General features: G+C 33.7%; 1 protein-coding gene across 2 annotated transcripts in view; it reads right to left on the reverse strand.

Moving 5' to 3' along the window:
- The window catches only part of CERS6 (ceramide synthase 6), a 281,416-nt gene that overhangs the window by 80,423 nt on the left and 179,773 nt on the right, over window positions 1–21,220 (reverse strand). For both annotated transcript variants that reach the window (XM_031960517.1, XM_031960516.1), the window contains exon 5: window positions 12,191–12,241. In XM_031960517.1, coding sequence (XP_031816377.1) covers window positions 12,191–12,241 — 51 coding nt within the window. The remainder of the gene's footprint in view (window positions 1–12,190; window positions 12,242–21,220) is intronic.

Here is a 21,220-nt window from a genome sequence, read left to right on the forward strand (position 1 = left end):
TAACAATTTGATTTTCTTCTTTCCTTTTTCTAATCAAATTAACTAAAGATTTATCTATTTTGTTGATTTTTTCACAAAAGCAACTCTTAGTTTTATTAATTAATTCAATATTTTTCTTTCAATTTTTCATCTCTTTTTCATTTTTATTCATTCTTTATTCATTCTTATTTTCAATTTTTCATCTCTTTTTTTACTTTCATCTCTTTAATTTCAGAATTTAAAATTTGGTATTTAATTGAAAGTTTTTAATTTGTTCATTTTTCTAGCTTTTTTAGTTGTAGGCCCAATTCAATGATGTTATCTTTCTCTATTTCATGCAAGTAAGCATCTAGAGATATGAAATTTCTCCTTATTACCGCTTTGGCTGCTTCTCACAAATTTTGGTATGTCATTCTTTTGGATGAAGTTGTTGATTGTGTCTACAATTTGTTGTTTCACCCATTCATTCTTTAGGATTAGATTATTCAGTTTCCAATTAATTGTTAGTCTTTTTCTCCTAGCCTTCTATTGCATGTGATTTTATTGCATCATGATCTAGAAAAAATGCATTTTCTATTTCTACCTTTCTTCATTTGATTTTGAGGTTTTTATGCTCTACTATATGATCAATTTTTGTATAGGTTCCATGAACTACCGAGAAAAAAGTAAAATCCTTCCTTTCTTCATTCAATTTTCTCCAAAGATCTATCATACCCAACTTTTTAAACATTTTGTTTACCTTCTTAACTTCTTTCTTATTTATTTTGTGGTTCAATTTATCTAGTTCTGAGAGAGCAAGATTGAGATCCCCCACTAGTATAGTTTTGCTATCTATTTTTTCATGCATCTCTCTTAACTTCTCCTTTAGGAATCTGGATGCTATTACCACTCAGTGCATATATGTTTAGTATTGATATTGTTTCATTATCTATGGTACCCTTTAATAAAATATAGTTTCTTTCCTTATCTCTTTTAATTAATTTTTGTGTTTTTTTTAGTTTTGTTTAGTTTAGCTTAATTAATCTTTGCTTTTACTTGATCTGAGATCAGGATGGCTATTCCTGCTTTTTTAACTTCACTGAAGCATAAAAGATTCTTCTCCAGCCCTTTACCTTCACTCTGTATGTATCATTATCCTTTAAATGTGTTTCTTGTACATAACATATTATAAGATTCTGGCTTTTAATCCAGTCTGCTATCCACTTCCATTTTATGGGAGAGCTCTTCCCATTCCCATTCACAGTTAAAATAACTAATTCTGTATTTCCTGCCATTTTATTTACCCTAAATTATGCTTTTTTTTCTTTCCTTTTCCCCGTTCCTCCTCCCCAGTATTTTGCTTTTGATGACCACCTCCCTCAAACAACCCTCCCCCTTCAAAGCCCCTCCCCCTTTTTATACTTTTTTCCCTAATACTTCTGTTTTCCCTTCCATCAGTCTTTCCCTTTTCCCTGCTACTTCCCTATAAGGTGAGGCAAGTTTCTCTGTGAAATCAAATATGTCTGATATCCTCTCTTTGAGCCAAATCTGATGAGAGTAAGATTCACACAATGCTCACTACCCTCCCTTCTTTCCTTCAATTATAATAGGTTTTCCTTGCCTCTTCATGAGATGTCATTTCCCTTATTTTACCTCCTTTTTCCTCTTTCTCCAGTACAATCCCCTTTCCATCTCTAGTTTCTTTTTCATATTATCATAATAAAATCAAATTAACCTCCAGTCTCTAAGTAAACTCATAACAGAAATAAAGTTCTCAAGAGTTCTTTTCTTTTTACCTTTTTATGTTTCTCTTAAGTTCTGTGTTTGGAGATCAGATTTTTTGTTCAGTTCTGGTCTTTTCATTAGAAATAGATGAAATTCACTATATAATTGAATATCCATCATCTTCCCTGAAAGATAATGCTCATTTTAGCTGGATAGTTTATTCTTGGCTTTAATCCAAGTTCCTTTGCTTTTCGGAATATCAGATCCCATGCCCTTCAATCCTTTAAGGTAGAAGCTGCTAGGTCCTGGGTAATCCTAATTGTGTCTCCTCGGTATTTAAATTTTTTTTTCTGGCTGCTTGCAATATTTTTTCCTTGGTGCAATAGTTCTGAAATTTAGCCACAATATTCCTGGGGTATTAAATTTTGGGGTCTCTTTCAGGAGGTGATTGCTGAATTCTTTCAGTGACTATTTTACCTTCTGATTCTAAAATATCAAGGCAGTTTTCCTTTATGATTTCCTGTATGATAATGTCTAGGTCCTTTTTTTCATTATGGCTTTCAGGAAGAACAATAATCCTTGTATTCTCTCTCCTACATCTGTTTTCCAGGTCAGTTGTTTTTCCTAGGAGGTATTTCATATTTTCTTCTGTTTTTTCAGTTTTTTGATTTGTTTGACTGATTCTTGAAGTCTTATTGAATCATTCACTTACATTTGTTTAATTCTAATTTTTAGTTAACTAATTAGTTAACCAAATAACTAATTTCAGTTACCTTTTTTAGCTCCTTTTCTATATGGCCAATTGAATTGTTGTGTTCATTGCACTTTTTTCCACTTCACAAATTTTGTTTTTCAATGAGTTGGTATCTTTTCCATATCTACTTTGTCAGGCATCATATGCTTTTTCCATTTCTTCTTGTAATAATCTCATTTCCTTTCCCCATTTTTCTTCTAACTATCTTTTAAGATCCTTTATGCAATCTTCCAAGAAAGCCTTGTGAAATGGGGACCAACTCATATCTCCCTTTGGGGCTTCATCTGGAGTTGATTTGCCTTTAGGAACCTTAGGATTTGAGGTCTGTTCTTCTTTCTCTCCATAAAAGCTGTCTATGGTGAGAGTTCTTTTTGTTGTGTTTTTTTTTTGTTGTTGTTGTTCATCATTTTTTTTTTAAGGCTTGAGGTCTGCTCAATGCAAATGAGTGACAACTGCCTTAGTTTGCCTTGGGGCAGTTCTGCTGATTGACTTCCGGTGCTGGGTAATAGCCCTTAGATCCCACATTCTTCTGGGGACTCAGTGATTTTCAATTTGCCTTTTGTAGCAAATCTGCCAAATCACCTACTTGCAATCAAGACAGAGTAGCCTAAGAGGCTCCAAAAGATTCCCAGGTGCATGGAACCTGTAATTCTGACCTTTTGCCCCAACTTCTTGCCCTGGTCTCCCTGAGCTGCAGTCTGGGCCTGGCAGACTGTCCTCATGTCCATTTGAAACAGACTTGTTCTGAAATTCTTCTAAGGTTTCTTCTTCTGGGAATGTGTTGTACGCCAAATATTTGTGGATTCTTTGACTCCAAAACCAGTTTAGAGGCTTAATCTACTATTGGTTTGAAAGAGGGTCAGAGGAGGTCACAGAAAGTTGTGTCAGCTCTCCACTGTCTTGGCTCTGCCTCTAAGGCAATGATATTTTCAAGAGTGACTCCACTTGATGCTTTGATGTCATTATCATAGTCCTACCTTCTCCCCAACAAGTCCTCAGATAATATGAATGCTTGATAATTCTTCATTGATCTAATAGAAGCATTTAAAGTTTTTAAAAAGCCCAAAGAATAATTTTGGGACTTTTTAGAACACTTGAAAACCACAAGCATATCTTAAAATAGGGAAGAAAAATAACACTCTATGGCTACTATGAGATTTTGTTGTACAAGAATTAGAAGAATAAGCGTTTTTTGGTCCCCAGTCTTGGGCAAAAAGTTTATTGCTTAATTAGGCTCAAGAGAACAAGAAGAAAAGGGAACAAACATTTATTATGCACTTACTATGTTCCAGAAACTATGCTAAATGCTTTACAAATATTAATGCAATTTGATCCTCACAATAGCTCAGTGAGATTAGTGCTATTATTATCCCTATCTTATAGTTGAAGAAACTGAGGTAAATAGAAATTAAATGAGTTTTTCAGGATCATATAGCTAGGTAAGTATTTGAGGAATATAATATTTGAGGAAGGAGTCTTCCTGATTCAGGACCAATATTCTATTTATTGTACCTCTCAAGAATTAGAATCATCTCACAATTAAACCTTGTTGTGACAGAACAATTATGTAGCATGCTGTCAAGACTAAAGGGATGCTTAAAAACATTAACTTAAATGATCAGAATAATGGAAAAACGAATCTAACAGTCTGGGTCTTCACAGTAAAGCCAGGAGCCAAGAATCAAGAATATGCCCAATGAGAAGGGAGAGTTAGAGATGGGGAGAGACAGAGAAAGAGAGACACAGAGAGAGACAGTACAGAGAAAGGGAGAGAGACAAAGACAGAGAGAAAGACAGAAAGTAGCAGAGTCAGACAGAGAGACAGATTATGGTGGTGATGTCTAGTAATCATTTAAAAATCATTGAAAAACTTCAAGGTTGAACTTTGAAGGTGTCCACTTCAGCAAAATAATTCTAAATGCTCCAAATTGGAATAGGTGAATAGGGAGTATTAAAGAAAATAGGAGCAGATGACTAGAGAATGAAACAGAAAGTTTGTCATAGCACTTTAGAATGAGAATTTTAAGTGGGAACTACAAAAGATTACTTTTTTTGAGGAACATTAAATATGGAAACCAAAGGAACTATTCATGTCTGCCTTGTGCTATATTCCTGTTACAGGACTCACCAGCTCCATGTGTTATAAATACAAACTGATTCTTCTGCTTTAGCAGAAGTTGAATGGGACTAAAGAAACACATCTTCTTTACTAAGAGATAGATTTCCTAGATAGGATGGAAAAAACAATCCCTAAAGGAAATTTGGAAGAAATATTCTTGAGGTAATAAAGGGGAATCAAGATCCAGGTCAGAAATCATTTAGATTGAGAAATATGACCTATAGAATGAAAAAAAGGTTTGGTCCATTGGAACTCTTTTAATAGAGACAAATTCAGAACTACTAGAGAACATTAGCAACTCATATTCTAAACAAGAATAAGAAAGATTCAGAAATAGTGAAAGGTTCAAGTAAACTTATTTCTAGTCTTAGGAGAAAGAGATAGAGTGATGCCTGGTTACTCTTTAGCCTGAGAACACTTTGGAGATGATTCTAAGTAAATCTGACCTGAATAATTGGGAGGTAAATCATCTTCTTAAAGTTTATTTTAGAGTAGCAACAGAGTCTGCAAGACCTGTCAAACTTACAACCCATTAACCAATTCTGATATTTGATGGAAGATCAAATGGTCATTTGCAAATTGAGGGGATTCAATGAGGTGGCCTATAAAATTACTTCCAGTTTTAAATCTTAACATATTATGAAAAATCTAGAGTTCAGAATGAGAGAGAATAATTCCTTAATACTTTGCACTGATTCAACCTCATCTAAAGACTTGTATTTAGTTCTCAGGAGACACTGAGTTATATTGGGTGTTAAGCATGGGAGGATATCCAGAAAAGAGTGACCAGGATGGTGAAGAGACTTAGAATCATGTCATGATTAAAGTAATCTGGGATCTTTAGCCTGAAAAAGAATTAATATGTAGGGAGAGGGAAGAGGAGAAAGGAAGGGAAGAGGAATATAATTATTGCCTTTGAAAACATGAAGGGCTAAAATAATTCTCTTTAGCTATAAAAATAGGGTTAAGACTAATGAGTTGAAGTTACACAAGATTAGATAACTCAAAATAAGAAAGAATTTTATCACAATTACATCAGTTTAACGATGTCAAAGGTTGCCTCTTGAGAGAATCAATTTCTCTATTATAAAAAGTGCTCAAGTAGAGTTTAGGTAAATATCCAGATTGGACATAGTAACTCAGAGTCAAAAAGATGTTAGTTCCAATCCCATTTGTAATACTTATTCATTAGGCAACCAAATGGGAATAATAACAACTGTACTACATATCCCACAGGGTTGTTGTGGGCTTCAAATGAGTTTATATATATAAAATGCTTTGCAAAAATCTGAAAGTTCTATGTAAGTGGATATTTGTTATTTACCTAGTGATACTGTTACTTGTCAAGGATATTATAATAGAATGAGCAGCTAAACTGACTAATCTTTAAGGTCTCATGCAATATGACTGACTAGTTAGGTAGTATAGTAGGTAAAGCACCAGACCTGAAGCCAGGAGAACTTGAATTCAAATTTGGCCTCAGACACTTTTTAACTATGATAGCATGGGCATAACATTTAACTTAGACGGCTTCAAAAAAAATCCTATGATATTATAGTCCTTATTTTCCTTATGAAATTTATTTCTATTCCTTTAAGCAATTGTTTACATACAAATAGTTTACATACAAAATGGGTAGGTCCTTATCCTAAAATGAAAGCTTTAAAAGAGTTTGTCTTTTCCTCCCCCATAGTCTTTGCCATCAACCAGTCAAACAATAAACATTAGTTATGTATTCTGTGATAGTACTTTGCAAATTTGTAGAAAGGCAAAGACTAAGAAGAAATAGAATGGAAATTTCTAAAATTATGTATGCTGTGGATAAGATTAACATAGGCTAGGTTCTGTTAAAACTTGAATGAGAAAGTTCTAAATAAAAATTTTAAAAATACCATCTTATCCTCTGCACAATAAATACATGGAACTAGTTATTCCCAGAAATACCACAGCCAGGAAATTAATGGGTTTTTAAAAAGTTTGGTCACATTTATGAGTGACAATACTTATCAATATCTAGCAAACAAAACAATAACATGTTAAACTATTGAATTTAAAGTTAATTTCAGGAGGAATAATGGTACACTGTCATAATACAACATTTGTGGAAATAATGCCTTGCTTAAAGAATAATTGGGTTTGACTCACTGTGGAAATTCCCATGTTATTTGATTAGTAACAATAGAGAATGTTTGTTAGGTAGCACTTAATAAATGCTGTAGAACCTGAAGAAAACAAATTTGCAAGTACCTGCCACAGAATACGTAACTAATGTTTGTTGTTTAACTGGTTGATGGAAGAGACTATGGAGGGAAATGAGGGTCTCTTTTAAAGCTTTCATCTTAATGTAAGGAATTACCTATTTTATATGTAAACTTCTTAGCTGCTTAAAAATAAAACTGCCAGATGAATATATTGAAAAGACTTGTAAGGCAGAGTAATGACTGAAATAATGGTAGTTGCTGGACATTGTGGTCCACCAAGATATTTACCTGTGACTGTTTTTAGGGTTCTAAAGGTTATAACTGGCATTATAAATCAAATAGTTGTTTGGGACTATGGAAAGATTATAGAAGTGCTGTTGAGGGTTCATATCTGAAAAAATGAGTTTCTTGAATTTTTATCCCCTAAAGTAAATAATAGTCACTGAATACCAGGAAGGACTTATTAAAGGTATTAGAAACAATTAAGAAAAAGATAGAAGGAATTGAATGAGAGAGGAATCAATCACAAGATGATGGAATAAAAGACATAGAAGAATTGTATCTGCTTTGCTGGGAACCTCCTAATTGGAAGAGATTTATTGTTTTGCTGACAGGCTTGAAAAAGACTGAGACAGTTGGCAGAAGCTTGTTAGAAAGAACTATATAAACCCTGCTGTTGTGTGAAGAACCATTGGAAATCGTGTTGTTTTTTTAAGTCCTATAGGGTAAAATGAGGGAATCCTCTCAGGGGATACCTATGTTGCCCTCTCCTATGTTCTCTGCTTTAAGAAGAAGAAACAGAATCTTTTACTATGATAAAGGACTTAGAGCTATCTGGACAAAGGAAAGATCTAAAGACTGTGACAGTTCTCTGACTTAAAAATACTGTTTCTCACTGAAAAGGAGTAATACTTTTTTTAAGTCTTCTAGTAAAGTGATTGTCAGTGAATAGCTTGTCATTGTTGACTTGAGAGCAAAAGAGGAATAGCTTTTCCAGTAGGAGAGCAGTAAGGACAAGAATGGAAATAACTAGCAGTTAATGGAGCAGTTTGATGTGGTGTCCTGAAGGATGTCAAGATTTAAAGTCTAGAATTGTGTCATCCCTGGTACAGCAACTTTGCATCTACCCACTAATTTAGTAAAATTAGTATTGTTTTTGGTACTGACAAAGTCCAGATTTGAATATCAAAGCTAAAACTTTTTTCATCCATTTGGGATACATACATCTAAACACATATCATCCGTCTGTCAGTCTATCCACACATATGTAAAGGCAATCTTAAAAGTCTTAATACAATTTTATGCTTTAATAGATTAAATAATAATTGCAACTATAAATTTATAGTTGTAATAGTTTAAAACTACTAACTCTGTACAACAAGAGTGCCAAATATTCAACTTTATATGTTGCCCCTCCTCAAGTATTCAGAAGTACATTATACTACACAGGATTCCTTTCTTTTAGTGTTTTTGAGACTTTGGGTCTTTTATATTTTGATGTACAGTGTTAAAGAGGAGCAAATATTCCTAGTATTTTCATTAAAAGGTGCAAAGTGTTTCAACAAGACTTAGGAATTTATATTAAATGCTCTTTGGGGGGGGGGGAACCCAAGCCTGTGTGTATGTATATATATATATATATATATATATATATATGTATATATACTCTTTTTGAAATTCTAGATTGAAATGTCTATTTCCTGGAGGTATTTTATCCAGATTAGAAAAGAATACAAATAACTAGCAAAATAGCATTAGAGAACTCTGAGAATTTTGATAGCAATCTGACAGAGAATTAAATTACATTGAAAACTAATTACTCACTGCAAAGGAGCCACATTCCTGAGTCTCAAGTACTTTCTTTAAATACTTGTATGATTGAGGTTTAAATTTCCTCATCTTTAGTAGTAGTGATATTCTGAATTTCAGCCACCTCAAAAAGTAAAAAAATCTTGGTTTTGTTTTACTTGAAGATTTTAGAAACTTCAGTTCTCTTTTAGCATGCTAACATTTCCAATAGGCCACATATATTAAGACAGGTTCTACCATATTATCCAAAAGAATACATGTTTTGTGAAATATGGCACAAAATCTAATTTTTTAAAAACACACCAGAAAATTTTCATAATCAACCCTATTACATTTTCCAGTTTTATGGATAGAATTGATATGTAGTCTATTTTTGAAAAATGAGTAGTTAATAGTAGTAAATGAAAATGTGTTTTAGAGAACACTATTGAATCAGTATGAGAGATTGAGTGTTTTATAGATAAAAGATTGTACAATAAACATCGGCTAAGTCATTGTCCAAAAAAAAAACATGCATGGGAACTTGCATCATTATTGTGCCTTCTACTGATAAGAAATTGTGTAATACACAGATATGGATTATCCAATACATAATTGCAGAAAGCTTGTAGAAATTTGTATTATTTGGAGAAAAATTGCAGTATACTAATTAGAAATTAACTGCTTTTTTTTGGTACAAAGACTATTAAATAATCATTCTGCAAAAGGAGTGACTATACATGTAATACTAGAATTACATATATAGTTATGCTTTATTCACATATAGATTGTGGCTCAAATTCTGGAAGAGAAATATCTTTTTAAAAGATGAAGTGTCTCCATATTATTGATTCACATTCTCGATAACTGATATATTAATAAAATAATTAAATAGGCAGTAAATGCAAAAGGTAATAGTGACCTTTTTTCCATGTACTAAAAGTATTTTCATGTGAAAATATAGATCCTCATTATATACTTCAACAACAACACTATATGATGACCAATTCTGATGGACTTGGCCATCCTCAGCAATGAGATCAACCAAATCATTTCCTGAACCAGCTACGCCCAGCGAAAGAATTCTGGGAGATGACTAAAAACCATTATATTGAATTCCCAATCCCTATATTTTTGCCCACCTGCATTTTGGATTTCCTTCACAGGCTAATTGTACAATATTTCAGAGTCTGATTCTTTTTGTATAGCAAAATAACGGTTTGGTCATGTCTACTTATTGTGTATCTAATTTATATTTTAATATACTTAACATCTACTGGTCACACTGCCATCTGGGAGAGGGGGTGGGGGGAAAGAGGGGAAAAATTGGAACAAGAGGTTTGGCAATTGTCAATGCTGTAAAGTTACCCATGTATATATCCTGTAAATAAAAGGCTATTAAATAAATAAATTTAAAAAAAAAAAAGAAAATATAGATCTTGTTCTATTTCACAAATATATAAAGTTGTAAAAATAGTATTATAGTTATGTGATAACCTCTCTTGAATTCAATGAATTTTATAAACAAAGTTGATACCCTGCTCTGACAAAAATATCTTAAAATTAGTCTTCATTTTCAAAGAATGTAATATTAATGTTGAAAGAGGTAATTAAAATAAGGCACTATATTTATATAATACCTACAAAATGCTTTCCTCATAACATTCCTGTATTGCAAATGTTATTATCCCAAATTTGCATATGAAGACATTGAGACTAGTCTCTTTACTAGAGCATATAGATTACGTGGACTTATAATCTCTTCTCTCTCTTTAGTCTGATTTACTCATCTTGATCTGATTTCATTTTAGATCTAAAGTTCCCAGAGGAAAGATACAACTATCTTGCTATAATTTACTACTATATGTTAGGGTTTTAAGGATAGGATTCTAGGAGAACTATAGTATAGAGGACCGCAGATACTGGGGAACTCTGAGAAAAGTATACTTGAAGCAAAGATACTTACAGCAGGGTGTTAACTCAGTGTGATTGATGAGATAGATGATGGTTCTCTAGTTCACATATACTTAGTACTTGGTATGGTGATGTAATGGTTCTCTAGTTCACATGTAGTGTGCTCTAATGATGTAATCATACTGAGGTATTTAAGGGCTAAGAAGGAATGGAAATGAGACATTACATCTTTGACCATCCTCCTGGTGGCTCTCCTGCCTATTTCACTACTCCACTAAGACCAAAGCTGGTTCTGGGATCCTCCGTGTTAGCCTGGACATTACACTATAGTGTGTATGTTATATTTTTATTACTGGTGTGGTCCTGAGCCCCCACCAGTATATTACCAATTTTACATAATTAGTCACAGAAACTCTTATACATAAAACATTTATTAAGTGATAAAATTTGTGATGACCACATTTAGCACCCAGAGTATATTAAAATCAGCCGGAGTCAGAGTAAAGGAAAACAACACAAATCCGGCCAGCAATACTCTGCCTCTCACACTCCACCCACCAAATCCTCTGCAATCTTCTATACAACACACCCAACTTGCACAGAGAATGGGAGGGGCCATTCTTTCTCCAAGTATATATTAATAGGGTATTGTCCAATTGCTAATCAGCCTCAAGTGCTTGGGACCTCTGTGCAAAGAGAGCTTCCAGAGTTTCAGCCCATTACAAAAACTGAATGACAACAAACATTTATTCAGTAGAAAGCAAGGGCAGGAATAATTATGATCCATAAACTCTGATCACAGTCTTCCAATAATGCATACAATATTAATAGGAGAGAATGGGTACACATGGAAAGCTACCAGGGAGCCACATGAGGAGGAACATACAAACTTGAATATTTGACTCTCTTGTACAGAATGTCCCAAAAGTCTTAGTATAGTTTTAAACTATCATAAATATAAATTTATTAAAGTTAATATTATTATTTAATCTAATAAAGCATAAACTTGGATTAAGACTTTTAGGATTACCTGTACATATGTGTAGATAGACTGACAGATAGATGATGGACGTATAGATGTATGTATTCCAGATGGATGAAAAAAGTTCTAGCTTTGATATTCAAATCTGGACTTTGTCAATACCAAAAACAATACTAATTTTACTAAATTAGTGGGTAGATGCAAAGTTACTTCAAAATACAAGGATCTAAAAATTTTCTTCCATTGTTGTGACTTTAATCTCCATTCAAACAGCTTTTAGTAGCATGGATGAGTTTCTTATATAATTGGCCAATTCCATACTTCCACCCTCAAGGAAGGAATGCTTCATTTACATTTCTAAAGACTTCTCAAACCAGAAAATGAGACAAACAGCTTGCTATCCTAAAATTTTACACTTGATCTTTCTACAGAGGCTGTTTTTATGTATCAGTGCTGTCATCAAACCCTCGGGCTTCTCCTAGTAATTAAAAATAGTCAGCCTCACCTGTTTAACTAATAGAAAACTGTACTTACCCTTAAATGGGTACCTGCTGGATTTAACTTCTATACAGACACACATAAACAGATCCCTTTTCCCTAACCAAGGATGCTATGTAATATTATCAGTAGAGGGCACTAGAGAGCCAAACTATGCAATGGATTTGGGGCATAATAATCTATGCCCCAAATTACATTAGTACTATGTATTAGTTAATTAGTATTATAAGGAGGAAAGTAAATTCTCTTACCTGATAAGGATAATTGTACCAGCATTGTTTTGTGTTCCACAGCCAAGGTGTCTGGAAAAGAATAACAAAGAAATGCATTTTAGGAATTAAGAAAGTACTTGGGGGTGGAGTGGGGAGAGGAAAGCATTCCATTCTAGGGCATATTGCTCTTGCCCCACTTCAAAGGAATTTTAACTTTTTGTTTGTGTGGGGATTTGGAGCACTTAAAATTTCAGGAAACAGATGCAAGAGTAATTATTATTCTAGCAATTGCACCCTTTGATCACTCTGGCTATTCCTAGGACAAGAAAAAGAACAAAACACAGATGTGAAGATGAAGCTGTAGAGTGTGCACTTGAGGGCCATTTTTCCAGCACTGAGAGGGATTTATAGTTATTATTCGCACAGTTACTCAGCTACCACATAACCAATAGCACATAGGTGTAAGACAAGTGTTCAGAGATAGCCTGTGAAAAAATAAATTCTCCCTTTGTACAATTTACTGACCTATGTGTGTTTTACACCCCCATGCTGTCCTCATTTGCCCTGTTTCCTAAAGCATTGATCAAATTGATCCAAATTACAGATAGTTTGGAATCCAAAAGTAAAAAAGAAGACACATCCAAAACTTGAGGAAATACAGAAGGCCTGAACTTTTCCACTTTCTCATTGTGAAAGGGCCAAAATAAAGGAATGAAGAAACAGCAAAAAGTTAGCGGGAAAATGTTTGTTAAATCTCCTTTCCTCAAAACTAAGACAACATATTTCTATTTGCCTATGGAAGGAAGGGAAAGAGGAGAGAAAAGGAAGACTCGGGGAAATGTTAAGATGCCCACCCTGAAGTACAGAGATACTGCTCCTTCCTTACATGTTTTAGCTTTGTTTTTCTGGAGCCCAGTTCTGGTAATCCTGGGGTCTCTAAGAAATAGCAACCAAAGTTTTTGAGAGAAATAATAGTAATTATACCTTATTAGTACTTTGTATACTGCTTCTAACTTTTCATTTCATCATCTCATCTTTTGAAGAAGAGCAAATATCATTACTATTTTGTACATTATATAAAATAAGATTCAAAAGATCCTCAAGAATAATTTGCCCAAGATCACATGTCTAATTTGTGAAGGAAATTAATCAAGGCTCAGATTTCCTGAATCAAATTCTAACACTTTATAAATATATAAAATTTGCCCAAATCTATGTCTCAATCCATTTCCCCCCTCTGATGTCATTCTTCTTTGATACTCTCTTGTTCCTTCTAATCCTGTTAAGTGTCTGGAATCTATATGAAAAGAACACTTAGTATTATTAGTCTGATTTATTGAAAAGTTTTATATACCTTTTTTCCTTAATATAAAAAACCAATGGATTGTTTTATTTTTCTTTCTCTTAAAATAATGAAAAACTCACCTTAAATTATGTTACTATTTACTAAGGTGTTCCCTCAACAGAGTCCATTTCAGTTGTATTTCTCCCTGATTTAAGCAGGCACTAGGTATCTGCTTGTACTTGATACTGATGGAAATGATTCCCTGAATTCAGTGCTATATACAAAATTATAGGGTTGAAAGAAATGTCATTCTTTAGAAACTATTTATTTTACAAGGAGAATTAAGGACTATAGTCCCTTATAATTGATCTTTGGGGTTAATTTTCTTGTTCTTTATCAGTAAACACAATCTCTCTTCACTCTAATTTAAGCTTATTTCTTAGCAAGCAGAGATAGAAAATAACTAGTTTTAATATACCTTGATACTTAAAATTCCAAGAAACCATGACTGACTCCTCATTCAGCCTTCTGCCAGTGATTTTTCATTTACACAGATTTATAAAAATTTTGAAAAAAAGCAAAAGAAAGCAGCCTTGATGAGGGTAGGATTCCTGGTGGTCAGGGAGTTAATTGATAAGGTGTTAGTGGCAGGTTCTGGGTTCAGGGAATCAAATGAAGAAGTTTGGCTCCCCTAGATTCCCCTAGGATTTGGAGCAGGGCAGGGAGTTGTGGGAACCCCCTTCTGGAGGCACAGAGGTCCTTCAGTAAAGGAATTTACAAATCCAAAAAGCTAGACTGGTAAAAGAAGTTTATTATTGGCATTGGGAAGTCAGCCTTTGCTATGCATGAATAGAAAGACAATTCCTTGGTGGCAAGGTCCTGGCAGAGAAATATAAAGTTTCTAGCAGAGAAATCCTGACAGAGAGGGATAAAGTCTTGTTAGGGAAATAGGTGAGAAAGATAAAGAGAGGGTAAGGCTGAAAGAGAATATCATTTTAACAGGCAGAGGTTGCTGCTATGCCAGAGAGAGAAAAAAAGAGAAAGAGTTTCTGGCTACCCTCTTCAGCCTGAGATACATATTTACCTAATCCACACTTTGAATCTCAAGTCACAAAGCATAATAGATTTTTCCATTGTCCTAGATATATCTGCTTCCAGACACATGAATTCCACAGCAGTAATGAGTAAGGCTATAAACAATCCTGCACCCTATATAAAGAATAAGAGTCATCTTTCATTTTGAACAAATGTAATCACTTCATTATGGATGCAAAGTCAGGGGGACCCTTCCAAGGATATTATCCTATTGTCCTCATTTTCTATCTAATAATTTGTATATGTACATTTGTAAATGCACACATATCATATTGTATTTAACACAATATGATGAATGTGTAATTATGTTACAGACTCTCATATTTCATGAAAAACAAAAGGGAAGCTTTCTTATGACATGACAGTATAACTGTTTTTTTTTTTTAAATTATGCTTTTATCAACTCTTTAGTAGACCCACTATTTCAATGTGAACAAAACTTGATAAAAATTGGAGAAGAGGCCCACTAGCATTTTACTATCTGGTGTATGATAGGTTGGATTTATTTTAATTTCCTCCTAGGAAATTTCTTAAAAGTAATATTTTTTAAAAAACAGTATCACATCACTTTACAACTTTTTGTAACATCAAAATTCTGAAGATCACCTGGCAGGAGAATATACCTTTCTCGAATTAAACTGCCAAGCATTCCAACTCTACTGCAGAAAGTATAACTTCGTTGAGCTGGTCACATTGCTCAAATGTCAAATATACGCTTGCCAAAAAAAATTTTATTTTAAGGAGAAGTTACACAGGGCAAGTGCTCACAAAGTAGTCAGAACTTTAGAATCAATTGTATGACATGGGAGACACTGGCACAGGAATGTCCAGCATGATTTGCCCTCATCAGAGATGGTACCATGCTCTATGAGCAAAGCAGAATTGAATTAATCCAAAGGAAATGCGAGATGTACAAAATTAGAGAAGTTACCCCAAATGTTCATAGGGACTGTTTGTGTCTGACCCTGGGTAGAGCATTCTGAGCTTATATTGGGTCTGATCAGCCACAGCTGGACACACTGTAACTCCACTCTAACATAATGATGTCATTTTGCTCCTCTTTGAGAATGAAGGACAACAAGCAACCAATCTCTGCATGGAACCAACTATTGGTAAGTCAACATTCTAGCACCTATCAGGGGTCCTCAAACTAAGGTCCGTGGGCCAGATGCAGCAGCTGAGGATAATTATCACCCTCACCCAGGGCTATGAAGTTTCTTTATTTAAAGGCCCACAAAACAAAGTTTTTGTTTTTACTATAGTCCGACCCTCCAACACTCTGAGGAACAGTGAACTGGTCCCCTATTTAAAAAGTTTGAGGATCCCTGGATAGTCTTGAACAAGTATTCTCCTCTCTTGGGATCCATTTTCTGCATATATAAAGTGAGAAATAACACCCTGTCACCAATCTATATCACAAGATTGTTATAAACATATGAAATAACCTAAGATAACCAAATTTTAAAGTACTATGTAAATGTAAACTATTAAAATTACAAAATTCGTGACAATTGCCTTTCAAAGCACTGCTCTGTTAGATAGGCAAGGAAATGAAACCATACATAAACATGTGCATCCACAGCTACATGAGGAATAATAAGCAAATACTTAATGGCTACTTACTATTTAAAGACTGCTTCTCTGGTAATGAAGTATTATACACCAGGAACACTTAATTATTCCTCATTAAAAGTAAAGGTTAAAAAAATAGATCTGAAGCAAAAAATTCACAGTCAAAATCTTAACTGGAAACACAAGATCATAGAAAAAGACTGCTTGTTTACTAAGTTTAAATTACATTTAAAAAAATGAAATGGTTCAAAATTTAGGTATTTGGATGGCTAGAAGCATTAGTTTCTTGGAATTAAAGGTTATTTTACTTGGACCAATAAAGTAATTAAAGAAGCTTTCCAGCTTTAGCAAAGCACCTTGGTCTTTTTATCTAAAGTTAGCTTGTCAAAGGCAACAACTTCTTTTAAGACAGGAAGTTCTTTTCATCTTAACTGGATTAGCAGTCATGCTTCTTTTATTTTTTGTTGGTAGTTGTTTATTTATTTATTTATTTTAATGCAGAAAAGATACTTTGGGAGAAGGGTACAATAGGAGCCACAGCTAGGGTTATTAGATGAGCCCAGAGCTACTGCTACCAAGAGATACCAATGATGTAATTTCCCACTTACCAACCAAACATACCTTTTCCTTATACATACAAAACAAATATTAGGAAAATAGCAAGCAGATAAAACCAAACATCTCATCTAGGGAGGGATAACTTTAAAAAGAGAAACCACAGGCATGGAATGTGCATTTGCTTTAAAAGTAGACTGACAAAAAAATGTAATTTGGACACTGATCAAGTTGGAAAAATATACTGTCATTCTTAAACTGGTCTAGATGCTTCTTCAGCAAAAACTGGACTCAATTTGGAAAATAATTTGAATATTGGCCCAATATAAATAAGTTGAATGGATCCTTGACACCCAGACTTTGAACTCTGGAGTGTCGCTGCCTTACCTAAGCACATAAATGAATACTTAAGAATTTGCTTTCAGGCTTTATCTGAGAAATAGAGGAAAGGGGATGTTTGGGGGAGCATCTCTTCATACCAATATGTATATCTTTTAGGGAGACAGGCTAAGTCTGTAGGTTTTATTTGAAAAATGGAAAATGAAAAATGGAAAAAGAATCAAGAGAAAGAGATGAGAAATGGACAAAAGAATTGGAAGAGTTTGGGACATCGAAGAGAAGAATTGTTTAAGAGTAGCCAAAAAGAGAAATTTAACAAGGTGCAATATATGGATATAATTAATAGGTATACTACTCTAAGACTAAAGGGAACAAAGCCAGAGCTCTATATTCTTTTTTTTTTTTAAATTAAAGCTTTTTATTTTTCAAAACATATACATGGATAATTCTTCAACATTAGCCCTTGCAAAACCTTATGTTCCAATTTCCCCCCTTCCCCTATACCCTCCCCTAGATGGAAAGCAGTCCAATATATGTTAAACATGGTAGAAACATATTCTACATTCTTTTGAAAAATAAATCTCATAAGAAAAAAAGAAACTGTTTTTATAAACAACATACACTTTTAATAATGTATTACCCCTCAAGTTATTTGAAGAATTCTAATTTCATCTAGAATCTAGCAATATAAATTGCTGCCCCTGCAGTATACCATAAGATTGATATTTTATGAATAATAAATAAATTCCTTAATTTTAATTTTGCATTTCAAACATAAAAATCACATTTCATTGTAGAACTGTTAGCAATGCCAAGGTCATAAGTTAAAAGAGGAAAATCCCCAACAATAAAATCAATAGCACAGATGAAGCAAAATGTACTCATTTTACTGACTGCCTACCAATTCTCACTTCTTATCTCACTGCTAATATTGACAGCTATGGGTCACATAGGACATACACTGGAAAGGCTGGGCCTTGCCTGGCAGGAGGGCTCAGGGCAGAGAAAAATTCAATACTCATTTAGAAGGAAAGCAACATTGTCAAAAGTATCTGTGGCTATGTGGGTGGAAATAATTTCCAAAGTAATCACCAAATGTTATTCTGCCTCAAAGATATTTAGATGGATGGACGGATAAATGAATGGATGGAGAGACAGACATATGGCAAAATATTTATACAAAAATGAACAGGACTTGGTGAATTTTAGCAAGACTACTTCTGAGCTGGGTAAAAAAATAAGGAAAGTAATATTTAAGGGTAATAAATAGGTCATCAGTGTTAGGATGCCTTGTTGGGGGTCATGGCCCCAACTCCCGAGTGGAACAGGCCTTATGTGACCAGCACTGCCTGTCCACTTGAATGGCAAAGACTGTGAGTAATGAGGGGCAAGAGCCAGGGTGATTTGAGGCTCCAATTATTACAAAGACTGCGGTCCTTTTATCATCTTGGTGCCTGCTTCTACTTCCTACATCATACGTAAGCACATTCTAAGCTATAGTAGGTACGTGATTGTCTACAGGAAGCTACACGTAGACATGTTGTGTACATTCCTTTCCTAATAGGGATATTCAAGGTCCTCCTCTCCAAGGTCCAACACACCTCTCCTGGGAACTGCCACGTTGCTTCTTCGGTGGGACCCCTTCCTCCCATTGCCATCTTGTTCACCCTTACAAGGTTACCCTCAGATTATGTGAGGCATGCCCTGGGTGATGTTCAAGGCTAATGGGGGGGGGGGGGGGGTTGGCAAGTCCTCTTACAATGCCTTGGGGGAAAAAAGCTTGAAATTTAAAGAAAATGTCTCAATGACATAGGTGTTCGATGGTGAGTACCCTAAAGTGGGGTGGTACATAATCATTTACTATCCTCATCCTGAAAAACTATTCTCCAGTCACCTGTCTCTTCCTTTCTATTATCACTTTTCAAGACTTGACTACCTGATTTATGCAACCTCCTAGCAAACTTTTCTGAATCAAGGTTATACACCACAGCAGATTACTAAAACAAAACAAAACAAAAACTTACATAGACTTTTAATCTTGTTCTCCAGTGCTTGAAAATCTTTAATGGATCCTTATTTGATATTACATAAATATTAAATGTCTGTCTGATTTTGAGGTTCATCTCACTTACTCATGTCTTCTATAAATTTGCTTCTTAAAATTTTTCAACAAAACTCTTTGCTAAAACAATCTTCTCTCTTTTCTATTGGAACATTATGAATGCTTTAAGGCCCACCTCTATTATAAAAGCTTTCATACAAATGTTAGCTCCAATTAATGCCCTGATTTGCTGCATATTTAAACACTAAGCATCATAGAATTACAGAATCTCAGTTGAAATGGACCTTCCAGAGGCCTTCTAGTCTTCCCTATTACCAAAATAAAATCCCCTTATTCATATAAAATGATCATTTAGTCATTACTTAAAGACCTTTACTGGGGTTGGGCTAGGTGGATATAAAGAGCAGTCCATTGTATTTTTGGGTAGTTCTGATAGCTAGAAACTTTCACCTTACATCAATCTGGATTTTCTTTCTACGAAACTCAAAAGATCATAGATCTGGAGCTAACAGGATGATTACAATTATCCTTTTTAATTTCCTACACCGTTCATGAATCCTATAATATACTTGACCAGTGGCCATATAATAAATAAAAACAATGATGGGAAAGAAGGTGAACAATATTGGTTTTGGGCATCTCCAATTGACAGAAAGTTCTTTCTAATACTGGGCTAAAATCAATCTTTCTATAACTTCATATTTTCCCAAATTGGTGTGAATGGATTAAGGGTTTTCCAAGACTCTTTCATTATCTAGAAATATTTCCATCTTCAGACTCCCTAAAAATTGTTCTTGAAGTTGAAACCAATTTAAATCCTTTCACTTTTGACATAAGCAAAAGGCTGAATTATACATTGTTCCTAGCAATGATTATAATGTATTACTGACTTCCAAACAGATATTCAGATCTTAGCTTAGTTCTACGTAAAAATGAATGTTAACTACAGATTACTTGGGAAAACCTCAATATGGTGACAAAATTGGAAAACAATTGGAAAAAATTAGGTTTAAACTAACATCTTATGCTTAAATACAACAATAAATTCAAAATAGTAAAGGCTTTGTTCTAAAAAGAAATTAGAAGAGGACCAAATCAGATATCTATCATCACTACAAATAGAGAGAGAATAGAAGGAAAAAATCTTAACAAAAAATGAATGAAAGCAGACCCTTCCAAAATAAGAGTTAAATTTAAATACATGAAGTTGAAATGCTGTTGCACAATAAAAAAGTCATCACAGAAAATATATTTTAAATTTAAAAAAAAAAAAAAAAAGAAAAGCTGTTGCACAAATAAACTCAGTCACAATATAGACTGGGGAAATGTCTTTGCAACAGACAGCTCAGTAAAGGTGTGGTATAAAAATAAATATAGGTAACCAAAGTAAATATATAAGATCAAGAGTCATTGTCTAGAGTGTAAGTTATCAAAAGATATGAATAAAAAGTTTTCAAAAGAACTACAGTCTTTTAACAAACATGAAAGATTGGTACAAATCACTAATAATGACAGAAATATAAATCAAAGCAATTTTGAGGTTTTATCTCAGACCCAGAAAATTGACAAAGATGATCAAAAATGAGAATGGTCAATAATTATACAAGTTATAGAAGGAGAAATATACTAATATGCTGAGAATTTTTCTAAATTTTTCCAATTCAGAATTATGCAAGTAAAGTGACTAAAAGTCCATACCTTTTGGTTCAGAAATTCCACTAAAAGTCATATATCTATGAAGATAAAAGGTAGAGAGGTCCCATGTACACTAAAATATTTATAGCATTACTTTCTCTAATAACTGGAAACAAAATAGATGCATACAAATTAGGAAATGGATGTACAAATTAGTATATGGGTATAATAAAATATTTATTGTACAATAAGAAATGATGAACATGAAGAAACAGAAAAGCATAGACTTACATGAAATAACAAAGAGTAGGCTGAATCAGTATTATAATATTACTATAACAATATAAAAAGAAAGAACAATAATAATGAAAAATTGAGCACTGTAATTATAGTAACCAAGTTTGACTTTGAAAAAAAAAATGAGAAAATACATCATTCCATTGAAAAGGCTGGGATCTGTGGGTATGAAACACTATATATACTGTAAGACTCAGTTAATGTGTTGGTTAGTTATATAATATATTGA

Source organism: Sarcophilus harrisii, chromosome 3 (genome assembly GCF_902635505.1).
Source record: "Sarcophilus harrisii chromosome 3, mSarHar1.11, whole genome shotgun sequence".
Lineage (NCBI taxonomy): Eukaryota > Metazoa > Chordata > Mammalia > Dasyuromorphia > Dasyuridae > Sarcophilus > Sarcophilus harrisii.